The 20,800-nt window shown below is 39.3% G+C and overlaps 1 protein-coding gene across 2 annotated transcripts in view; it reads left to right on the top strand.

Moving 5' to 3' along the window:
* KIAA1109 (KIAA1109 ortholog) overlaps positions 1-20,800 on the top strand; it is an 87,003-nt gene that overhangs the window by 37,154 nt on the left and 29,049 nt on the right. For both annotated transcript variants that reach the window (XM_041411920.1, XM_041411921.1), the window contains 25 exons: positions 245-522; positions 640-890; positions 1,444-1,702; positions 2,080-2,923; positions 3,715-3,785; positions 4,265-4,438; positions 4,723-4,843; positions 5,651-5,797; positions 6,143-6,270; positions 6,383-6,585; positions 8,001-8,198; positions 8,834-9,045; positions 9,283-9,434; positions 10,293-10,443; positions 11,279-11,431; positions 12,658-12,898; positions 13,516-13,664; positions 14,081-14,300; positions 14,962-15,120; positions 16,103-16,278; positions 16,370-16,545; positions 17,169-17,875; positions 19,048-19,275; positions 19,640-19,733; positions 20,727-20,777. In XM_041411920.1, coding sequence (XP_041267854.1) covers positions 245-522; positions 640-890; positions 1,444-1,702; positions 2,080-2,923; positions 3,715-3,785; positions 4,265-4,438; positions 4,723-4,843; positions 5,651-5,797; positions 6,143-6,270; positions 6,383-6,585; positions 8,001-8,198; positions 8,834-9,045; positions 9,283-9,434; positions 10,293-10,443; positions 11,279-11,431; positions 12,658-12,898; positions 13,516-13,664; positions 14,081-14,300; positions 14,962-15,120; positions 16,103-16,278; positions 16,370-16,545; positions 17,169-17,875; positions 19,048-19,275; positions 19,640-19,733; positions 20,727-20,777 — 5,543 coding nt within the window. The remainder of the gene's footprint in view (positions 1-244; positions 523-639; positions 891-1,443; positions 1,703-2,079; positions 2,924-3,714; positions 3,786-4,264; positions 4,439-4,722; positions 4,844-5,650; positions 5,798-6,142; positions 6,271-6,382; positions 6,586-8,000; positions 8,199-8,833; positions 9,046-9,282; positions 9,435-10,292; positions 10,444-11,278; positions 11,432-12,657; positions 12,899-13,515; positions 13,665-14,080; positions 14,301-14,961; positions 15,121-16,102; positions 16,279-16,369; positions 16,546-17,168; positions 17,876-19,047; positions 19,276-19,639; positions 19,734-20,726; positions 20,778-20,800) is intronic.

The raw sequence follows: 20,800 nt of genomic DNA, 5'->3' as shown, positions 1-20,800 counted from the left end.
TTACAAAAGGGTGCTTCTAAGTAAATTTTTTTTTTTTTTTGTTAGGTAAAAAGTGGCTGGGATTAATTTCTAAGCTTGCCTTCTTTTGTGTGTGTGTTGACTTGCAAATCAAACTGGTTCCCCGGAGAGAATTTTACTGAGATCTTTTTGGGCTGTAGTTTGGTATGTGTTAACTGGTTTAAGGCCACTCTTCCTTTGTTTCACTGACAAATAGTCCGAGTTCCTGTGTAAATCCTGTTTGCAGATGGGTGCCATACGCATTGCCAACTGCAACCTCCACAACCAGTCTGTCGGGGAAGGCGTCAGTGCTGCCATCCAGGACCTGCAGCTCAGGCAGTACGTCGAGCAGGTGAACAACTGCAGAACTGGCCTCCAGCCAATACTGAGGAGGGCATACTGGCTGGAAGCTGGCTCTGTCAACCTGGGCCTCATCACTGCTGACATTGCTTTGGCTGCAGATCATCCTTCTAAACACGAGGTGCAGAGGCATTTCTTGGAAACGCACGATAACCGAACCAAGAGGTGAGCGATGTGGTCCAGGGAGGTGCATTTGAGAGGGTTATTTGTTCATCTTGCTTTCACTAAGCTTTCAGCATGGTCATGTTTTTCATTTGTTTTCTGCTCTTCTTCCTTTTATAGGTTGTGGTTTTTGTGGCCTGATGATAATTTGAGAAATAAGAGAAGCAAGAACAAGTGTGGCTGTCTCGGTGGTTGTCGATTCTTTGGTGGCACCTTAACGGGACTGGACTTTTTCAGACTTGAGGAACTGACACCTTCAAGCAGCTCTGCTTTCTCAAGCACAAGTGCAGAATCTGATATGTTCTATGGGCAGTCTTTACTGCAGCCAGGAGAATGGATAATTACTAAGGAAATTCCTAAAATTTTAGATGGTGAGAATTGACGTACTGTATTTTTACTCTATTTTGCCCAAAAATATAATTTCTTAACATTTTGTGATTTGTAGTGTTTATACATCTGATTAGTCAAGTACAACTGCTTGTGCTCTTGTGGTCTGACCCCTTCTAAGAGCGGGCAGAGCTTGAGCAAGCTTTCATGTGCTGGGTTTTTATATTAACATGCACTTCCTTGCTGAGTAAAAAGGAGATTTTTGAATTCTTCTACGTATATAGAGAGCAGCCATCTGAGACAATCTGATGTTTTGCTGACATGGTTTTATTAATTTTTGTCAGGACAACATGCTAATATGTGCATGCATTTCAAAGCTAGGGCTTTTATTTAATAATTTTTATTAATTTTATGTTTATTTAATAATTTTTATTTAATAAGTTAAAATTATTATTTATTTAATTAATAAATTATTTTATAATTTATATTTTATCTATTTAATAATTTTTATTTAATAATTTTTATTTTATGCAGGGAAGAGTCCACTGCAGTTGTGTTACCAGATATTCAGTTTTTCTTTTCCTTCCCTGATCCTAGGTAAAGCAAATGGTGTCAAAAGAAAAGATTGGGACTGCAGATCTGTGGGGATAGAAGTGGAAAGGAAAGCACAACACCTGAGCCTCCAAGTGCCGCTGCGCTCCCACAGCTCCTCCTCCTCTTCAGAGGAAACAAGCAGCTCCAGTGCTGCCTTGCCCTTGCTTGCAGGTGAGAAGGACAGCCCCTCATCCACTGCTGAGGATCACCTGGGACAGAAGGAGTTCCTGCCCAGTGCAAAAAGGGAAGATGCTCATGGAAGGTTAGTACTCTTGTCTGGGTAGGCATCTAATTCAACTCTTGAATGCTCTAAGAAAAACCTTTGATTTAGCTATTTTTCAAGAGTTAATGGTGCTGCTGAAATGTGTTTCCTAGTTTAAATGCTGATTTGGACCCCTAATAGGGGCTGGTTACCTGAGCAAGGTGGAAAATTCAGCATGTAAAGATACCAGCACTTGTTAAATGCTTGGTTTTACATGCCCTGTATGTAGACAAGTGGCAGAGTTCAGTATGTAACCAGCATTATGAAAATAATGGCTATGCTAGTAGAGAGCCACAGAATCACTGATGCTGCTGCAGTGCAGGAAGAGAAGCATTAGTAATGAAATAAGCAAGTGAAGTGTTGGTTTGTGTTCCCAGTGTCACGGTTGAGGGTGCAGAGGGCCGGCCTGCATCCCCCGGCCCGCAGGAGAGGCCCGTGGGCCAGTCCCCCATGAGGTCCCCCCTGAAGAGACAAGCGTCCGTGTGCTCCACGCGCCTGGGCAGCACCAAGAGCCTGACGGCGGCCTTCTACGGGGACAAGCAGGCCGTGCCCGTGGGAGTGCAGTTCAGCAGCGACGTGTCCCGCAGCGACGAGAACGTCCTGGACTCCCCGAAGCAGAGGAGGAGCTTTGGCTCTTTCCCCTACACGCCGTCAGCAGATTCCAACTCCTTCCACCAGTACCGCTCCATGGATTCCAGCATGTCCATGGCGGATAGCGAGGCTTATTTTTCAGCTGCAGAAGAGTTTGAGCCTATAAGCAGTGATGAAGGTCCGGGAACCTATCCAGGGAGGAAGAAGAGAAAAAAGCAAGCTCAGAAAGCTGAATACAGTCGGGGCTCTATTTATCACAGCGTGGAGGGACCCTTAACAAGCACAATCCATAGAGAAATCAGTCAAGATATGAAAACGTTGCCAATTAAGACTCATCCTTCCCAGGCTTCATTTGTTTCAGCTCTGGGAGGAGATGATGAGCACGCTGACAACATGTACGTCCTGGACTCTGAGAAGACTGTGGAACGGGAGCAAATCACTTCCCAGCAGCCTGTAATGGCATGTTACCAAAATTACCTGACACAGTTCCAGGTGATCAACTGGTCAGTAAAGCATCCAACTAACAAAAGAACTTCCAAATCCTCATTGCATCGCCCTTTAGACCTTGACACGCCAACGAGTGAAGAAAGTTCTTCATCCTTTGAGCAACTCTCTGTCCCAACTTTTAAGGTATGGAAGATGCAGGAGTAAGAATTCAAAATAACTTAAAATTGCTTAGTACCAGTTGTGTAAGTAAGTACAAGAAACTTGAAATTCCTTTGTTTTAGTTAAATAATACCTTGAATTTCTGACTTCAGATCAAGGGGCTGAGTGGCTGGAAGGTTGTGGGCAAAAAAAGGAGTTAGAATTCTGTGAATGTGTGTTCTGAATTATCACTGTTGCACTTAAAAATGCTGCCTGTTGAATGATATGCAGCTGGAGGACATTTATGTGAATTTTGTTTAAAATACATTATAGAGAACTGCAATAGCAGTACATTTAATACCGATAAAGTATAATTCAGGCTCTCAGTGCTTTGTTTCAGAATGAAATTGGAACTCAGATTTAGGGAATGATTTATTTTTTAAAAAGTGACCTGAGCATACATGCTTAAGGAAGGAGCTGAACTGAAATATATGAAACATAATGGAAATTGCTTGATATAAAACAGGTGTTTGAACTCTGGAATTGAATTTGTTATCATTTTGCAGAAAAGGTTTGTGTTGATGCAAACCTTATGTAGATTAGTATTTGAAGGTTTTTTTATAAAAGCAATAAATAAATGTTTATGTAAAAGCAGTGTAATCTGATTTTTGAAGGAATTTAAAAGGCAAACCTGCAAGTTCCTGTATCCTATATTGAAGAATCTAAGTGTTTTTTTAACAAAAAGAGCTTTAAGAGGAATTTTTAAAGATTGCTTGGCTGGGGTTTTTATCATATATATAAGGAATGTAATAAACTTCTTTGCACTTTTATCTTAGATTGTTAAACAGGGTCTCACAGCTAATTCATTACTGGACAGAGGCATGCAGCTTACAGGATCAACATCTAAGTAAGTTGAACACAGCCTGACATTATTATCATATTTTTCAAAGTAGGATTTTCATTATAGTCTTCTGAAATATTTTGGCTCCCACGAGCCCTTTCAAAATTTGATTTACAGGAGTAGTTTTCAGTACCAGATCTATTTCAGAACAGGTCATTCTATTATGAAATATTTGCGTTTGGTCAAACAGAAAGTACACAGTGCAAGCGTTAAATCATTTCACATATACATTTTCAAGATTATGGATGGTGATTTCATTTAGATTAATTTGGGGGTGCTTATGGCAAGTGTCCATTTCATTGCCAGAAGCTTAACTTGAATTTAGGGAAGGCCTTACCCTGGGATTGCATTTTTGTACTTTCTAAGATATACAGTAGAAGAAACCTGCTGTTATGTGGATTTTATTAAGAGTGAAAATGATACCAGAACATTTTTGTATTTGTTTTTACAAAGCCTGATCATTGATGTATGTTTGACTTGTTTAGCACACCTTACACTCCCTTGGATAAGAAGTCTGCAGAGAATACAGATGATGAAACAATAACAGAGGAATGGACGTTGGATCACCCAGTCTTCCAGACAAGGACCACGGCAATCGTGGAAGTAAAAGGAACTGTAGATGTAGTTCTCACTCCTCTTGTAGCAGAGGCACTGGATAGGTAATTTTATTTTCATGATACTAAAAATTGTCTAAAATCACAGCTGTTCTGTTCACCAAAGGCTTAGGTAAAAGGAATGAATAGCGTGGCTGATGGAGCAGCAGGGCCTGGTGCCCACCGGATGTAATTCTGCATTTCCTGTGAGGTGGCTGGAAGAATGGGAAGTGCCCATTGTGTCTGTCAGTGCTTGTTGTCCCTCTGTAGTGTTAATTGCACGTGGCTGTCGGTGTGCCATGTGGAACTGGGAGTTTCAATGGTCTCTTGTGGCTCTTTTCCCCTCGCAGGTACATTGAGGCCATGGTGCACTGTGCCAGCTCCCGGCACCCGGCAGCAATCGTGGATGACCTGCACTGCAAAGTCCTGAGGGATGCTGTGCAGAACAGCAAGACCAGCTTCTCAGAAAATGTGAGGAGAGAACAAGGAAATCCACATGGATTTGAGAAAATAGTCTTTTCTGTATCTTACATAGAAAATGTTATAACTGAATTTAGTGTTTTGAGATATAATAGCTAAATTAATAACTGTATTAATTTGGAATGCATACTTTCATGCATTTTCATAATCAACTCTTACATATTGTCTTTGACTCTCCAGGAATCTTACAGGATAGAAGTTTTTCTGTTTTGGATGGTCTAGAGTAATTTACATGAGATGAAATCACACATTCTCTTCTTTGAAATTACTATAGCTAGTATTCTTAAGTATTACATTTATCTCAGTGATATGTTACTTATTGTTTTATAGTAGTTAGGGAGAGCTGTGAAAGTGCCTGTGGGCTTTTTTTTGCAGTTCATCTGAGACCTTAAAAAATTAACTTAAATAGAATTGCATGGTAGTCCTACAGAATTAGGTCTTCTTTCTGTCCAAGGTAATGACCATATTTATATTTTATGGTTTCTTAGACTTCACAGTGTAGTGGACACTAATAACTTGTTTCATAGTAAGTTATTTTGTGTAACTTACATGTGTAGAATTCGAACTTCCAGCTGAAGTCTGGTTGTTGAAGTTTACTGCAGAATGGCACTGCTGCCCTTAGGTTTTAGACCTACTCTACGTCTAAGTGCTGCAGCCCTTGTTCTGAAAGTCATGGTAAATTGCCCGAAGTGAAGTCAGAATCTCTTTCTGCTTCAAAGCTAATAAAAAATCCTGTTACTCCTGAGCTCAGCAACTCTTGAGTTTGTGCTAATAAATTATTTTTCTCCCCTCTTCAAGTTGTCTTCGAAGCAAGACATCAGAGGAACAAAAATAGACGCGACCACAACAGGAACAACAAACCAGGGACCAGCACAGACCAATCTCTCACTTAAGCAGGATAATGTGACAATTAAAGGTCTTCAGGCCAATGTTACAGTTCCAAAGGTAACAACTTTTTTTTAGCTTATCAGTGGAAAAATGCTTCACAAAATGACCCTTATTTTGGATCCCTGTTTGTTACCCAAAAGCTGAAGTGAAGCTGTGCATTTGTGCCAGAGAACTGAAGTTTTGAATTTTGGAGCTGTTTAATTTTATGATGGTAGACATGCAGTAGTTAAATATGAACCATCATAGAGGTAACTGGTGCCATGTCTTTAAATTATATTCTGGTTGTCATGGTTTTATTTTTCTTTTTGCTGAAAGTGTAAGACAAAGTTCTGTCCAAAATTAGTGATTAATGTAACATACCTTTCTAAGTGTCTTTACTCTTTCATGGAATTCTGTGTGCAGGTGAACCTGTGTTTGCTACAAGCATCTGTGGATGAATCCCCAGGAGTTTCTTCCAGCAAAACAGTGACTCATGTTTCCCTAGTAGCTTTGTGTTTTGATAGAATTGCCACTCAAGTTCGTATGAACAGGTAACAATAGCACATGTCACTGTTTGTCATAAACTTCAGACATGTTTCATTTGATTGTTTTTGTTAATCTTGAGATTTGCTTCATTTTTTTTTCTTCCCTGATATTGTAAAGGGGTATAGTTGAGGAGACTTCGAACAACACAGATGCTGGCAGGAATTCTGTCACATTCGATCGCTACATCCAAACCAGCAAAATGCAGCCCCAGTCTTCTGGCTCACTGAGATCAAATTCTGGAGCAGAAAAAGGAAAAGAAATTGCTGCTAAACTGAACATCCATCGTGTTCATGGACAGCTTAGAGGTCTTGATACAACAGGTATTTAACAATATTATGACATTATGTGGAAATGTCACTTTTAATAGAAGCAAGTAGTTAGAGTTGGCCTTGATCTTGTAGTTTGGTTGTAGGTTTTTTATCAACATAGATAAAAAGCTACTTGCACCCAGAGCTTTTGCAGGTACTTGAAAAAGAAGTTTGGGATGAATTATTATTCCACTAAGTGCTAGATTTAAACTTGGGCAAACTAGAAGCTGTCAAGACAAACTTGGAAGCAGTTTGTGTGGCAGATGTGTTGCCCTGTAAACATCGACCTGCACTGCTGGAAGTTGAGGCCTGAGCTCTCTTCCTCCCAGCTAATCTCTTTTCAGCTACCATTTCTTGTCACCTTTGGCAGGGAATGAATTACACTTATTTGCTTTCTTACTGCATTCTAACACTTTCAATAATGTGCCTGTTGTGCCAGAAATGTCAGCATGACAGCCTGTAGATTGTTAACTATAACAGCTCTAAAGCTGAAAATGAGATCTACCCAACTGACTTCCTTGTTGGTTGTGTTAAGGAAATGTCTTCAAGAAGCTATGAGTTAAATTTTGCTATAACTCCTGATCTGGGAAAAACTAAGCAGGGAAAGTTGACCAAAAGTAGAAGCAGTTTTTGTTAAACTGCTTCAATTTTGATGCAATCTACACCAGTTTTGACTCCGCTCCATAAGGAACAGGAGTCTTCAGACATGAGGAAGTACTCTGTAAAGCCAGGATGATGAAAAAATACACAATAAATAAACAACAGAAAATCCCACTGCTGTGCAAAGATGAGGGAGCAAATGAAATTAGAGGAAAACGAAAACCAAGAACGCTGAAATGGTTACCTCCCTTTTTATTTAGTTGTGCGTAGAGTCTTAGGAGTAGTGCCCTGTCAAGTATGCTACAGACATTCAAGAGGGCCAATTTTGGAGTTCTAACCAAGAAATGTCATCATCTTCTATTTATAAGGTTTGAGAAGAGCCTTTCTAAAGATCTTAGTATCTCATATTTACTTCAAAAGTGGGTGCAGTTACAAACTGGAGGCAGAGAGTAAGGATTAGAAGAGATATCATTGACTCAGTGTAGTTCTTTTCCTGAGGTATTTGACATTTAGGTAAGAAGTGATTTAAAATTTGGCTCAGTCCTTGGGTTTGGGGTTTTTTTTTTTTTTCAAATTTAAAAATTATCCTGCCCATATTAACAAACCAGGAGAAAGGCTTTTTTTATCGTCTTTTTGTGCTTCTTTTTCTTGCTCATGTTTCAAGTTTAGACATTCTTTCTTTTTTATTTCCCCCTCCTGTTTGAGGAACACTAAAGGGATAACTCCCCCAAAATACTCTAAACTTCAGAGAGCTTTTTGGAAGACATAAGGTTTTTTCCATTTTGAAGCAAAGTTGTAAATATTTATTTATCTATTTATTTTCACAGATATTGGAACTTGTGCAATAACAGCCATTCCTTTTGGGAAATCAAAAGTTCTTTTTACTTTGGAAGAGTTGGATGAGTTCACTTTTGTGGATGAAACAGATCAGCAAGCTGTTCCAGATGTGGCTCGAATTGGTCCTAGTCAAGAGAAGTGGGGTTGGATAATGTTTGAGTGTGGAATTGAAAATTTAACTATAAAAGGTAAAGCTTTGCAAGGCTGTATATTGGGTTTTTTTATGAGATTACTGACAATTCTGTTGATAGGTCTTCTGGCTTAGCAATTATTTGATTAGAAATTCTTGAATCTGGATGATGCTGAATAATACATGTCTGTGGTAAATAAATTTCATAGGTTATACAATGAAAATATTTTTAGTTGTAAGTGCCACTAATAATTGTATATGAAATAAATTCATATAAACTTTCATCAGTTTCTTAAGGTTAAAAGTGATGCTTTCACTCATCACTCAAATCCTCACCTTATCCACAGGAAGTGCATTATAGAGTCAGAGTTTTGCTCTTAGAAGGGAAAGCTAGTTACAAAAAGTAAAAGAAATCCCACAGTATACATGTGTTTTCTATCATCCCAGTTACTTTTTTTCCAGTGAATAATATCTAAGAAGTCTTTATGTGAGTACTCTTCATCTACTTGTGGAAGAGGCTCAAAAGCATCAGAAGCTCAAAATTGTAGTGATAAGTTGTTGAATAGAATGGTAATACACCTTGTTTAACCAAAACCATGTGTATTTCTGTGCTTAAGCACAGATCTTCTCTATGGGCCATAACTTACAGCAGTTGATGTGTTGCCAACCTTTACAGTCTGGGTATTTTTCCAGGGGGAAGACAGTCCGGGGCAGTGCTGTATAACACATTTGGAGTCATGGGCAAATCAAGAGACACAGAGAGAGGTGGATTGCTTGCATCAAACAACTCTTCAGATTCCCCCACTGGTAGTGGCTACAACACTGATGTGTCTGAAGATAACCTCCCTTGTGACAGAATAAGTCCCTCGTCAGATATTAATGGAAATTCAGTTTCAGATGAGCAGGTATGTTCAAACTGGGTAGAAATCGTTAGTAACTCATCCTGTTTGCTTAGACACTAAACTTCCAGCTTTCTGCAGGGTCTCTTGGGAGGATTAGTGGACAGCATTAGTTTATTTTGCTTTGCCTAAATACCTCTGGAAAAAAAAAAATATGAGCACATATGGTATGTTCGTGCTTTTCAGTGTAATAATTTTGGGAGATGATTTCCCTTCTAACTTCATGATTCCTTGTTTTTGAAGGATGAAGGTGTTGAATCAGATGATCTGAAAAAAGATATCCCCTTGATGCCTCCTCCCCCTGACTCCTGCAGCATGAAGTTGACAATCAAAGAAATTTGGTTTAGTTTTGCAGCTCCCACCAATGTGCGCTCCCCAGCCCATATATATTCAAGGTATAATTTTACCTGATATAAAGGAGAGAAAATGGCAGTTCTGCTTTGTTAAATTGCATTTGTATTTGGTGGGTTCTGAATGGAATTTCAATAAATTTTGAAGCTTCTTTGGAAATGATAATTTTGAGTTTGTATATATCAGAGTAAGACTTCAGTTTTTTACTGTTGTATTTTCTGTGGAAGTGCTGCTAGGAAATTCTTAGTTAGATGTAATTAAAGGAAGAAAAAAGGAAGAGTGAAAAAGCCAAATGAAACCAAAACTTCTAACAACTTCTGGTGAGACGGAAATGTATGAAGGAGAAAGGCAGGGGAAGATGTTTGTTTTGTGTAGGTGAGATGCTAGTGAAGAGAACAGCTCAGTGCTTTTGGTATTCAACCTGATATCATGCATGATCTGACTGCCATTGCACTGTAAAGTTCTAGATGTGTGTTTCTAAGATAGTTTTTCACATCGTGTATGTAGAATTTGCCAAATATTTCGGTCTGACAGTATAAAGCCATAAGTTAGAAAATACTCTTGCCTCAGCCCTTTAGCAAAAGTCCTTCAGTACATGTAACACTTCATGTGTGATTCAGTCAGTGATGAGAATTTCAAACTGTGTGATTTCAGTAGGGAATACAAATGGGAAAAGGAAGGAATTGTAGTAGCAAAAGTGGGAAGAATCATGAGTGTGTGAGTGAGTAAAACAGAAATTGCCTCAGGTACTTTCTGCCAGTTCTTGTTTTCTGGGCAGTAAGTCTATGTTTATTACTTTGCATCAGTGTCCCACCTATTTGGCTGTCATTCATAAGAGCACCAGAAAATCCTGCTCATTGCTGCTGCTGCCTGTGAACACCCCTTTCTCTTTGTCTCCACAGGCAGCTGAACCTCCTGAGCACTGCAACACCTGCAGTTGGTGCTTGGCTTGTTCCCATAGATCAAGTGAAGTCTTCATTAAATAAGCTGGAAACTGAAGGAACCCTGCGAATCTGTGCTGTTATGGGGTGCATTATGACAGAAGCTCTAGAGGTAATTCGCCTTTATAAAATCAATGAGCATATCAGAACAGGACAGTGATAGGTAAAATGTAGTTTGTGGAATTCTGGATGTTTTCTCTGGCAAATTTAGAGCATCTCTTGTGAGCCTTTGGAATTGGTCACAAGAAAGTCACAAAAAGCTCTGCTTCTTGCACACAGTCCGAGTTTCAGAGCCAAGTCTCGTGCTTCTTACAGGAGTGCATCTCCAGGTAAAATAAGAGTAAGAAGTATGGCTGTGGTGCCTGGTATATTTTATGAAGTATTTTTGTTTGCTGTTGGTTGGATTGGCACCATCTAGTGGGAAGATTTGGACGTGATACTCACACTGAGATCCTGTCTTGCTTAGTGAGATGGATGACCTAAGTGTGACACTGATTTTCTGCTCTGTTCAAATATTATCCTTTGCAGCAGTCTCTTACTCCTACCTGCCTTCCTGTTTCTTCTTCCTACCCTCTCTCTAGCGTTAAACCAGATTTTAAAAAGTGCCTGTTTTGTCTTTAACTAGGAATAAACTGTTTCTTCAAAAACTGCAGCTAGCTTTGCATATGTATCTGTTAGTGCAGATGTAACTTTATAAGGCCTGCAATTTGAATCCATTGAAATTGAAAATTTTGAGTTTTCTTTTGTTGCTTCATATAAAGAAATATGCACCCAGAATTATTTTTCACATGCAGTATTTAAAATAAGATGGGTACCCATAAGGCAAATCCTTGTTGCAGAAGCTCAAAATGAAGTTAAAAGTTTGTTGTGTCGTGGATGAAATTTTGTCATTGGTGCTCTATTTGCCGTTATGTTCATATGTTGAAAATGTTTTTATTTTAATCTAGAATAAAAGTGTGCACTTCCCTCTGAGAAGCAAGTACAACAGGCTTACCAAAGTGGCTCGTTTCTTGCAAGAAAATCCCTCTTGTTTACTCTGTAATATATTGCACCATTACCTTCATCAAGCAAATTACTCCATTATTGAGGATGCCACTATGGTGAGTTACCCTGGAAAATTGGAAATCTCAGTCCTTTAGTTTCAAATATGCCAATTCTAATGTCTTAAATTTGGCAACAGTTTGAGGAAGGTTAACAAACAAGAAAATATAACCCAGACTCATATGCATCTTTGAAGTGATAAGTTGTTTCTCTCATTTCATTTTCTTTGCTATTTTTGTTATGACCTGTATATATGCATGTTTATCAAACTATTAGTAAATACATGAGATCATAAACCAAAAAGGGATGTCTTTAAAACTGTGTGTGGCTTTTAAAATCAGATTTCATTACATCTCTATCATATTTCAATGGCCTTTTTATAAGATTTCATTTTTCATCATTTTAAAATTGAATAAGTCTCAAATATTGAGGCAAGTGCATGAACTGGTAGTTTATTCCAAATTCTTTCCTTGGAACTAGTTTTCATGTGTTCTAGAAACACTGGGGTAATGCAGACAGTTTAAGGAAGGAACTAGAATTGTACAAACTTTAGGGTTTAAGAGTGTAATATTTTTCTTAATGGCTTTAGAATGATAATATCTAGATTGTAGTGGGAAATAATAGTTATTTGAACAAACATCAGGCAGAAGGGGAGGAGTGTTTATTCCTGATTTTGTGTCATTTTCATAATCCAATTCCACAGCTGTCAGATTTAAACACTTTGGTATTCAGCTGAGAGCCAGTGATCAGAAATAGCACAGTTTGTGGCACAAATAGCACAGTTTGATTTGTGGTCAAAATACCAAGCTTTTGTTTTCTTTAGGACAATTCAGTGATGTAATCAGAACAATCCCTGTATTTGGCCTCAGATTTATGCTCCTAAAACACTCCTTATGAACAATGGAAAAAACAATCTTTTTAATTTCAGTTCTGTTTGTACAGAGTTGCTATGAGTCTTAGCCCATAGCTCAGAGCCTGATAATTACTCAAATACTTTTAGCTTGTTATTTAACAAACCTGCTTCCTGTTGTTTATTTTTGGCCTCTTGGGCTAGATCCTCAGGTCATGTCGACAAATGTATTTACTGTGTTCAATGAAGCTGTAATTTTTTATCTCTCAGTTCCTTGGCTTCATGCTTGATGTGTTGTGGTGCCAGCATGTTTGTCATAAGCTTCTTAAGTATAGAGATTTAAGAGAGCTTTGACTTTTTCTCCCCTCCAGTTTACTTCAAAATGCTGTGATATGAATTTTTAATATGGCTTTTTTTTTTTTTTTAAATTTAAAGAGTGATGGTCTTCCTGCCTTAGTGACCTTAAAGAAAGGTCTGGTTGCCTTAGCAAGGCAGTGGATGAAGTTCATTGTGGTCACCCCAGCCTTTAAAGGAGTCAGCTTGCACAGACCAACCCAGCCCATGAAACTGCAGCCGAATGCCTGCCATGAGCATGAGGATGGCCTTGGATTGGACAATGGAGGGGGCCTTCAGAGTGACACAAGTGCTGATGGAGCAGAGTTTGAATTTGATGCAGGTATTTTCATGTTATCATCTCCATAAAAATTTATAGAGGCAAGCAGCTCCTCTCAGACATATGTATCTTGTTTACTTTTAATGCTTGACACATTATGGTCTCCTTTTTAGAATTATCAAGCTTCTTTTTTTATATCACCTTCATTCTGAAGCTGCTGCTAACAATGACAATTATAGTATTACAGTAACTAGTGATTGTTCAGGAAGAAACAAAATAGGAGACCTCTCTTTCTGCACATCTTTTGTCTTTTTTCCTGCACAAAATAAATCAACTTAATTATTTTCTACCTTTCAGTTAAAAGCCAGGCAGCAGTTAGCAGCTTTAAGAGAGCAAAGATGTTTGTGTGAGAAACTTGTATGTAATCATACAGTATAAAGGAAATTTTTGCCCCCTTCTCTCAAATATATTTAGATTAAGAAGAAACACTTAGATAATTAAACAAAACCCAGCAGACCCCTGTCTGAGGTGTTCTTTTTTGTCTGTAAATCAGACAGCACTGTGTGGGTGTGTGCCAGCACTTGAAGTTCATGACTGCTTGTAGATAAATGTGCCTGGTAATAGTTAATCTTGGTTCTCCAAATATATCTAAATGAGGACAAATGTTTGCTTGGGTGCAGCTACCGTGAGCGAGCACACGATGCTGCTGGAAGGAACAGCCAATCGCCCTCCCCCTGCCAGTGCATCCTCCGGGCCTGTCACTGGTGCTGAGATCATGAGGAAGTTGTCCAAGACTCACACTCACAGCGATTCTGTGCTGAAAATCAAGGTGAGTGCACAGGACTGGGCACCAGGGCAAAGGGGTTGTGGCTGGCCTGTTCTGGAGCAGTTCTGTAGCTGCAGATTTATAAATGCATGCAAAAAGTAGCTGTAGCACGTGGAAGGTGTGCTCCTGACCTTAGAAAAGGGATGCTCCAGCAGTTGGTCTATATTCTTCATCTGTTCTTTGTTGTTTTTCTTGCCAGTTAACTTCACGTGCATCATTTAAGGATGTGCCCTAACATTTACAGCCTTTGGTCTTTTATTTATGGCAGCAGAAACAAGGATTTAACTGTCATGGTACAAAACCGAAGACTGGCAAGACTCTCCAGTAACTTGTAGCAAAATTATTGTGTTCCAACCTTATATTGCTTTGTTTTTGCAGTGTCCACAGTACTTCATTAATTTCTTTGTTTTCTGCTTAAGGGCATCCATCCATATCATTCCCTGAGTTACACCAGTGGAGATACAGCTACGGATTCACCAGTGCACGTTGGCCGCTCCGGAATGGGAGTCAGGGAAAGCCCAAGGAAAGAAAGTCTGCTCAGCTATCTCACTGGGAGCTTTCCTAGCCTGCACAATCTTTTGGAAGGGACTCCTCAAAGAAGTTCAACTGCAGTTAAAAGTAGTTCTTTAACAAGAACAGGTAGGATGTAGCATAAAAAAGTATGATGTAGCATAAACAGGTATGATGTAGCATAATTTTCGAGTCTTTTTGAATGAATAAGGAAATAACCATTTTGTATTTGTTTTTTCTTAACCTTGTGAGTAGTTCAAAAAGAGAGCTGAAAGTAATATTTCAGTAACAGTTTGCATATGATAAATTGAAGACTTTTAGTAATGGTGTATGAAGATGTTTCTTTTCAACAAATATTTTAGAAGCTTGAAACATTGAAGTGTTTATGCTCTGTGTTATTTTTCAGAGTGTATTGTTATCAGTTTTTCTTAATATGTAAATTATGTACTGTATTTGATACTGTATTTTCTCTAAAACCTCTCTCCTTTGCTGTCAGGGACTGAAATATTGTTCAGAAAAAAAGGTATTTTGGTTTCTTAATGACTCCTTTCCTCTAAATGGTAGAGATGAGCAAATGCAAAGCCACGTGTAGTGCAACATCCATTAGTGCCACATGTAACTTCTGTGGTAGCACCCATAGTGCTGTTTGACACATAATTTAGTAGAATAAACCTTGAGAATTAGGCTTATTTTTATAGTTTATAGGTGTTGGCAGTGAAATCATGCCGTGTTCCTTGTTTCTCCTAGCTTGGATGCAAGAAATGCTGAAGTTTCTGCTTTACCTCCACAGGACACACCGTGGCCACAGACATGTTGTCTGAGCACCCTTTGCTGTCTGAGCCCTCCTCTGTGAGTTTCTATAACTGGATGTCCAATGCTGTGGGCAACAGGGGAAGTGTCGTGCAGGAAAGTCCAGCCACCAAGTCTGGGCACAACAGCCTTCCAACAGGTATTGCTAATTTGCAGCTGAGCTCCAGGAGGTTCTGGGTTGGTTGTGCCTGTCTTTGCCACTTTGTGACTGAAAGTAATTGAGAGAGTGATTTATGGTCAACAGGACTTAATTGGTTCAAAGTATTACTCGTAGGACTTCACAGCAACCTGGAAAATGAAAAGATGGGATTTAAGCAAAATTGTTGTTTTCTTTTGCCTCACCCTGCCTCCAAAAATTTAGCTTTTTCTTGCATTTGGAGCTGTCAGTGTAGCTGCCAAAGCCATGTGTACCTGCCAAAACTTACGCCATAAAATCATCTTCTGTTGCTGAGTTCCTTGGTTTTGTTGGCTATTTTTGATCTAATTTGCATATGCTTATTTTGTGATTTGTGCATTGGAATCCTTGCTCTTTCTCAGTTCAATTTTGAGACTAAACATGTGTTTTGAAATGGGTTAACTGGTGTAAGGGAATAAAGAAAAAAATTATTTCTGAAAGTTATAAGTGTATTAAAGAACCAGATGTAACAATTTATCGCAGCTCATTTATTTTGCTTCTTGGCCTGTCATAATTCAGACTTTTCAATGTGTGTCTTAATTTTCTTTTTCACTAACACTACACTGGAATCTTTTTTCTTTAACACCCCTTCAACTGTGTTATATTAATCTTAGGCAATAGGAAGTTGTTTTAGTTTGTTTTTAATATTGAACCAGCAATCTGATCCTACAAACATCATTGTGCTGTGCATATTGCTGAGCTATTGTGGCTCCTTTGTAAACTGGGATGTGTTTCTCTGCAGAATGACTCTTTCCAAATTTTAATTGGACAATCTCTACCTGTTCCAGCAATATCAGGCCGTTTCTTTGTCCTGAATGCCACCTTTGTGAGGTTACAGAATCCACTGTGGTTTGTTTATCTGTGTAAATAATCTTGCTGAATTAATCGAGTCAGCAGTGGTAAGATTTGCTGTGGTGTTAGTGTTCCATGGGTATTTATTTTCCAGGTGTGGCACCCAATCTTCCTACTATCCCCTCTGCTTCAGACTTCAACACAGTTCTGTCCAGCGACCAGAACACCCTGGATGGCACCCACTCTCAGCACAGCACCAGCCAGGATGACATTGCAGGAGTAGAAGAGGGCAACCAGGGCTTTCCTGCTGTCCAGCTGGCAGATGCACAGGTAACTGGGGTTGCACATCACTAAATGGTGAGCAGGAGTGTGGAAATGATCAAGGCCTTCCGTAACTAAATGGGTGGGTTTTGTTTTGTAGGTTGTTTTCAAACCTCTGCTAAGTTACACGGGGATTCAGTCGCAGGATGCGATGCCCCTGTGCTACAGGATGTACTTTGGAGAGTACCTCTCTTTCTCAGGAACTCTGGACTGCCTCAGAGCAGATATTGTTGATTCAGACACAGCAAAGGAGAGGAAAAGCAAGCGAGCCCGAAGGTATGATGAGAGGTTTAAACATGCGTGTATTGGCTAAAGAACAGAAATTAAGCTTTTCATGTGGTGACAGATTTCCAAAGCACTTTCACAGGATAAGGAGCAGCACTTTATTCTTCTAATCTTTCATTTTGTCTTCCTGTTAAAATATTTTTTTAATCTTCCTATGGAATGATTTGGGAATTGTAACTGTTTGAATCTCAGCTGCTTTTGAAAATTGAAGATTGTGGAAAGGGAAGAACTGGTGGGAATAATAGTGGGGGAGAATTTGAGTGGCTCTGAAATAGTGTTTACTAATTAATCCTGTAAATAATAATGGCGTGACTTTTTGTGAAAATGCTGAATCTTCCCCCACAGCAATTCTGGGCAAAGCTTTAGGATATAATGTAATTGTTGCATGCCAAGCTATGTTTCATAGAACTGGATGATTTCTATGTTAGTAGCACACAGTATGAAACTGTAAAAGTTCATTTTATTATATTTAGAACTGTGGTAAAAAGGTGGTATCCTAAGGGAAATAAAAGGCTGGGTTCAATAAATTAGATGTAAGCTGTGTAAAAAAGGTATTTGACACTCACTCTCATAAAAAGCAGCACAGTAGTAACTTGTACCTTTCATTTCCTTAGGCAAGGAGCTGTCAATCTTCCTCCTCTGGAATTCAAACCAGCTTTGATGTTGGAGACTTTCAGCATTAGCGCTGTGGTGATGGAGAAATCCATGTGCACGCCTCACAACTCCACCAACGCCCTTTCCTTCCACGACTTGAACAAGCGCTATTACAACACCTTCCACTGCAACTTCACCATTTCCTGCCAGTCCATCAGCCAGCACGTGGACATGGCCCTGGTACGCCTCATCCACCAGTTCAGCACCATGATTGATGACATCAAGGCCACGCAGACAGACATCAAACTGAGCAGGTACACGGCTGGCTCGGCCTCCCCAACCCCCACCTTCAAAACCCGCAAGCACCGGGACTTCCGCTCCTCGGATTTCAGCCGCAGCTCCCGGGGCAGCCTCAACGGGGGCACCAGGGTGAACAACACCAAGAACAAGAGAGCAAACAACGACAACAACAAGAAGGAGGCTCGCAACAAGAATTCCCTGGGGAGGTCGGAGCGAAGGACATCCAAAGTGTCCAGGAAAGGCTCCAAAGACGTGGTTGACCACGTGACAATCCATATGGATGACTCCGACTCCATTACCGTGTCGGAACAGAGCGAGCCCTCTGCGGAGTGCTGGCAAAATATGTATAAGCTACTGAACTTCTATTCACTCATTTCTGATCCTACCGGCATCTTAGAAAAGTCTTCTGAAACCTTTGGGCCAACAGGTAAAGTGGTTCATGAACCCAAATAACCAAGTGTGTGTGCTTTTGCTTAAATGGTGCTTCTAAAGCTTGCTCATCAGGTGTTTTTTGTCAGCTGCCCACCCCATCTAACTTGGATCAGAGGGGAAAGTGGTGAGGACAGAGGTGAGCTTTTGAAAGATTAGTTCACCAAGATGATGTACAAAAGGAAAGCTTAACTTTTCTCACTAATTGCATAGTGTGGATTGAGTTTGTTCCTTGTGAGGTGCTGTTGTGTGTTCAAGGGGGCACTGAAAATGCTGTGTATTATCATTCTGTGAAAATATGCAAGCATGTACATAAGCCACCCTGAGGGAATTCATCTCTGCCTTGAGAATGACTGACAGTAAAAAAAAAAAAATCTGTGAATCTTGCTGTGAGAGAAGGAAAGGTGAAATAGTGGTTTTGGTCAAGTCCCACGAAGATTACAAGTGTTTGGGCCATATTTTCACTTAGAACTTTGAGATCTGGTGTGATTTTTGCTATTTCCAATGTATTTCAACACAGCAGAGTAAGTCTGAGAGCTGACTTAGCATCATTCTCTTTGTTGCTGAACTTATTTGCTGTGAATATGCAGGGGATGGTATAGTTGCTCTATTGCCATATTTTCCTTGGACTTCTTTTAACTAAAGAACAAAAAGCTTGAGAAAGTGTCAGAATGTATTGAACAGATACCAGTGTCTTTCATGCACAGAATATCATATCCACAGTTACAATATCTGCACAAAATGTAAATTTTCTTGGATTGTTTTTAGCCTCCTGAATGTTGAAAAGGACAATTTGTTCATCCAAAACAGAATTATAAGAACCTTTGCCTGTGGAATGATCAAAAAATAAACAGGACAATTGGAAGCTCTCAGGGCATTTTTCTGGTATAACAATAAAATCAGATTATTACAAATATTTATATAAGGTTCATAAGAGCATATCAATGATTAATAATGAAACCACATCACTGATTACTGTCTTCATTGTGTCTTGGATTCAGTTCAGTTGCAATGTTATTGGGGTGGAGTGAGCAAGGCACAGACAATTTTCCTGAAGAGTTTTCTTGGCATGAAAGATGTGTGATCCTCAGTTTGAAATACAAATATAAATGGGATATGCCAAGGATTTATTACAAATGAAGCCTTGAATAAGTGCTGGTGTTTCTGCAGGTGTCCGAAGCCCCACGGAGCCTGCCTGCAGGGTGGTGTTTGAGAACGAGCAGGACAACGGGCGGAAGCGCAGCCTGGTGACCTCGGAGCCGCAGCACGTGACCCTCATCGTCTTTGGGATAGGGATGGTGAACAGAACCCACCTGGAGGCTGACATTGGTGGCCTCACCATGGAATCTGAGCTGAAGAGGATCCATGGCAGCTTCACCCTGAAGGAGAAAATGAAAGGTGGGATGGGCTAAAAGCGTGCTCTGTACTTCAATTCATGACAGCTTTACATGTGTATGTGCAGTGTGTGTGTAATATAATTATATTCAACAAATGCTTTTAAAAAATTATTACTAGAAGGCTGAAGGATTATAAAAGGATGCCAGCTTTTCAGAAAGTACCATGGAGGAAATTCTCTTAGAAGACAGTCACTCATTTTCAAAAGCTTTCTTCTTGTCACAATTTATACCTGACATCACTTATTCTGACTGCTAAAGCTGTAATTTTTCAGCTTTTTTCCTGCTGCAGTATTTTAAAAAGCAGTAAGCATACCTGAAGTATGGTACTGACTGATATGCTGTTAAATATATTTTTTTTCCTAAAGATGTGCTACACCAAAAGATGACTGAGACATGTGCCACTGCTCACATAGGAGGTGTCAATATTGTTTTGCTGGAGGGAATTACTCCAAATATCCAGTAAGTAGGAGGTCTCACAATTTAAAATTATTCAAGTTCATAGAAGTGGTATGAATTTTGTTCTTTCTCTTATGCTTCTAATTCCTTTTAGAAACTTGTAGGTTGAAATCATATGAGATTTGTAGGGAGTAGTTAATCTACTGATGGTAATTATTCCTGTTTAAGAGTTATAGTCTTTCTTTAATAGATATATTTTTTCAACACTCATGATGCATCATTATTTGTTCTCTCATGTTAGTTTTACAGTTCTAATATCCCTTCTCCAGCTTTTATGTAATTGACACAACATGGCAGGGGAGAGGAAGAGAACCACTTCTTATGCATGAACATAATGAATCACTTGCTCAGCATCCACATTTTTCTGGCTTTTTTATTTCTGCCAGGTTCACAGACTCAAAAAGGCCATGCATTGTTTTAATTTGTTCCCAGCTGCATCTCTTTCTGTTTGAGTTGCAGAATGAGCTGAACCACAATTCTTTGTAGCACAGATCACCCTCACACAATTTGGGTGTTAGCTGGGTAACCCTCAGTATGTGTACTGGTCTTAGAACAGGACTCTTGTAGAATGGGGCTAAACAATGTCACTTGAGTTTCTCTCTCCTTTTAATTCCTGGGTACTTTGGAGGATGTTACCTAGAAGTTAAAACCTACAGAATTTTATCATTTCCTCAGCTAAATTGCTTCCAGTAAGTTTGTTTCAGGGGGTTAAATAAAAGTTCCAATCTGACAGTCATGAAGGTGACCGAAGCTCTTCATGCTTGTTTTACGTATAGGGAGGGTACAAAAGGAAAGGGTGGAAATAATGATAAATCTTAAAAACAAGAAGAGCAAAAAACAAACATGAGCAAAACCAAAACCTTCACCTTGTTAATTTTGAAAATAAATGTCATATTGTGGGTTACAAGTAATTAACTGACTAATTTTGCATGACTGTTTATTCTTTATTTGCTTTGTTTTTGTTTTTCTTGCTTTCTCTTCAATCTTCATCTGTAGACTGGAGGATTTTCCTACATCTCCTACAAGCACAGCCAAACAAGAGTTTCTGTATGTCATATTATTATGTTTAA

The sequence above is a fragment of the Onychostruthus taczanowskii genome, unplaced genomic scaffold, assembly GCF_017590055.1.
Source record: "Onychostruthus taczanowskii isolate IOZ18803 unplaced genomic scaffold, ASM1759005v1 scaffold38, whole genome shotgun sequence".
Classification (NCBI taxonomy): domain Eukaryota; kingdom Metazoa; phylum Chordata; class Aves; order Passeriformes; family Passeridae; genus Onychostruthus; species Onychostruthus taczanowskii.
Note: the sequence above shows the minus strand (reverse complement) of the source record. Positions and strands in the feature narration are given on the sequence as shown.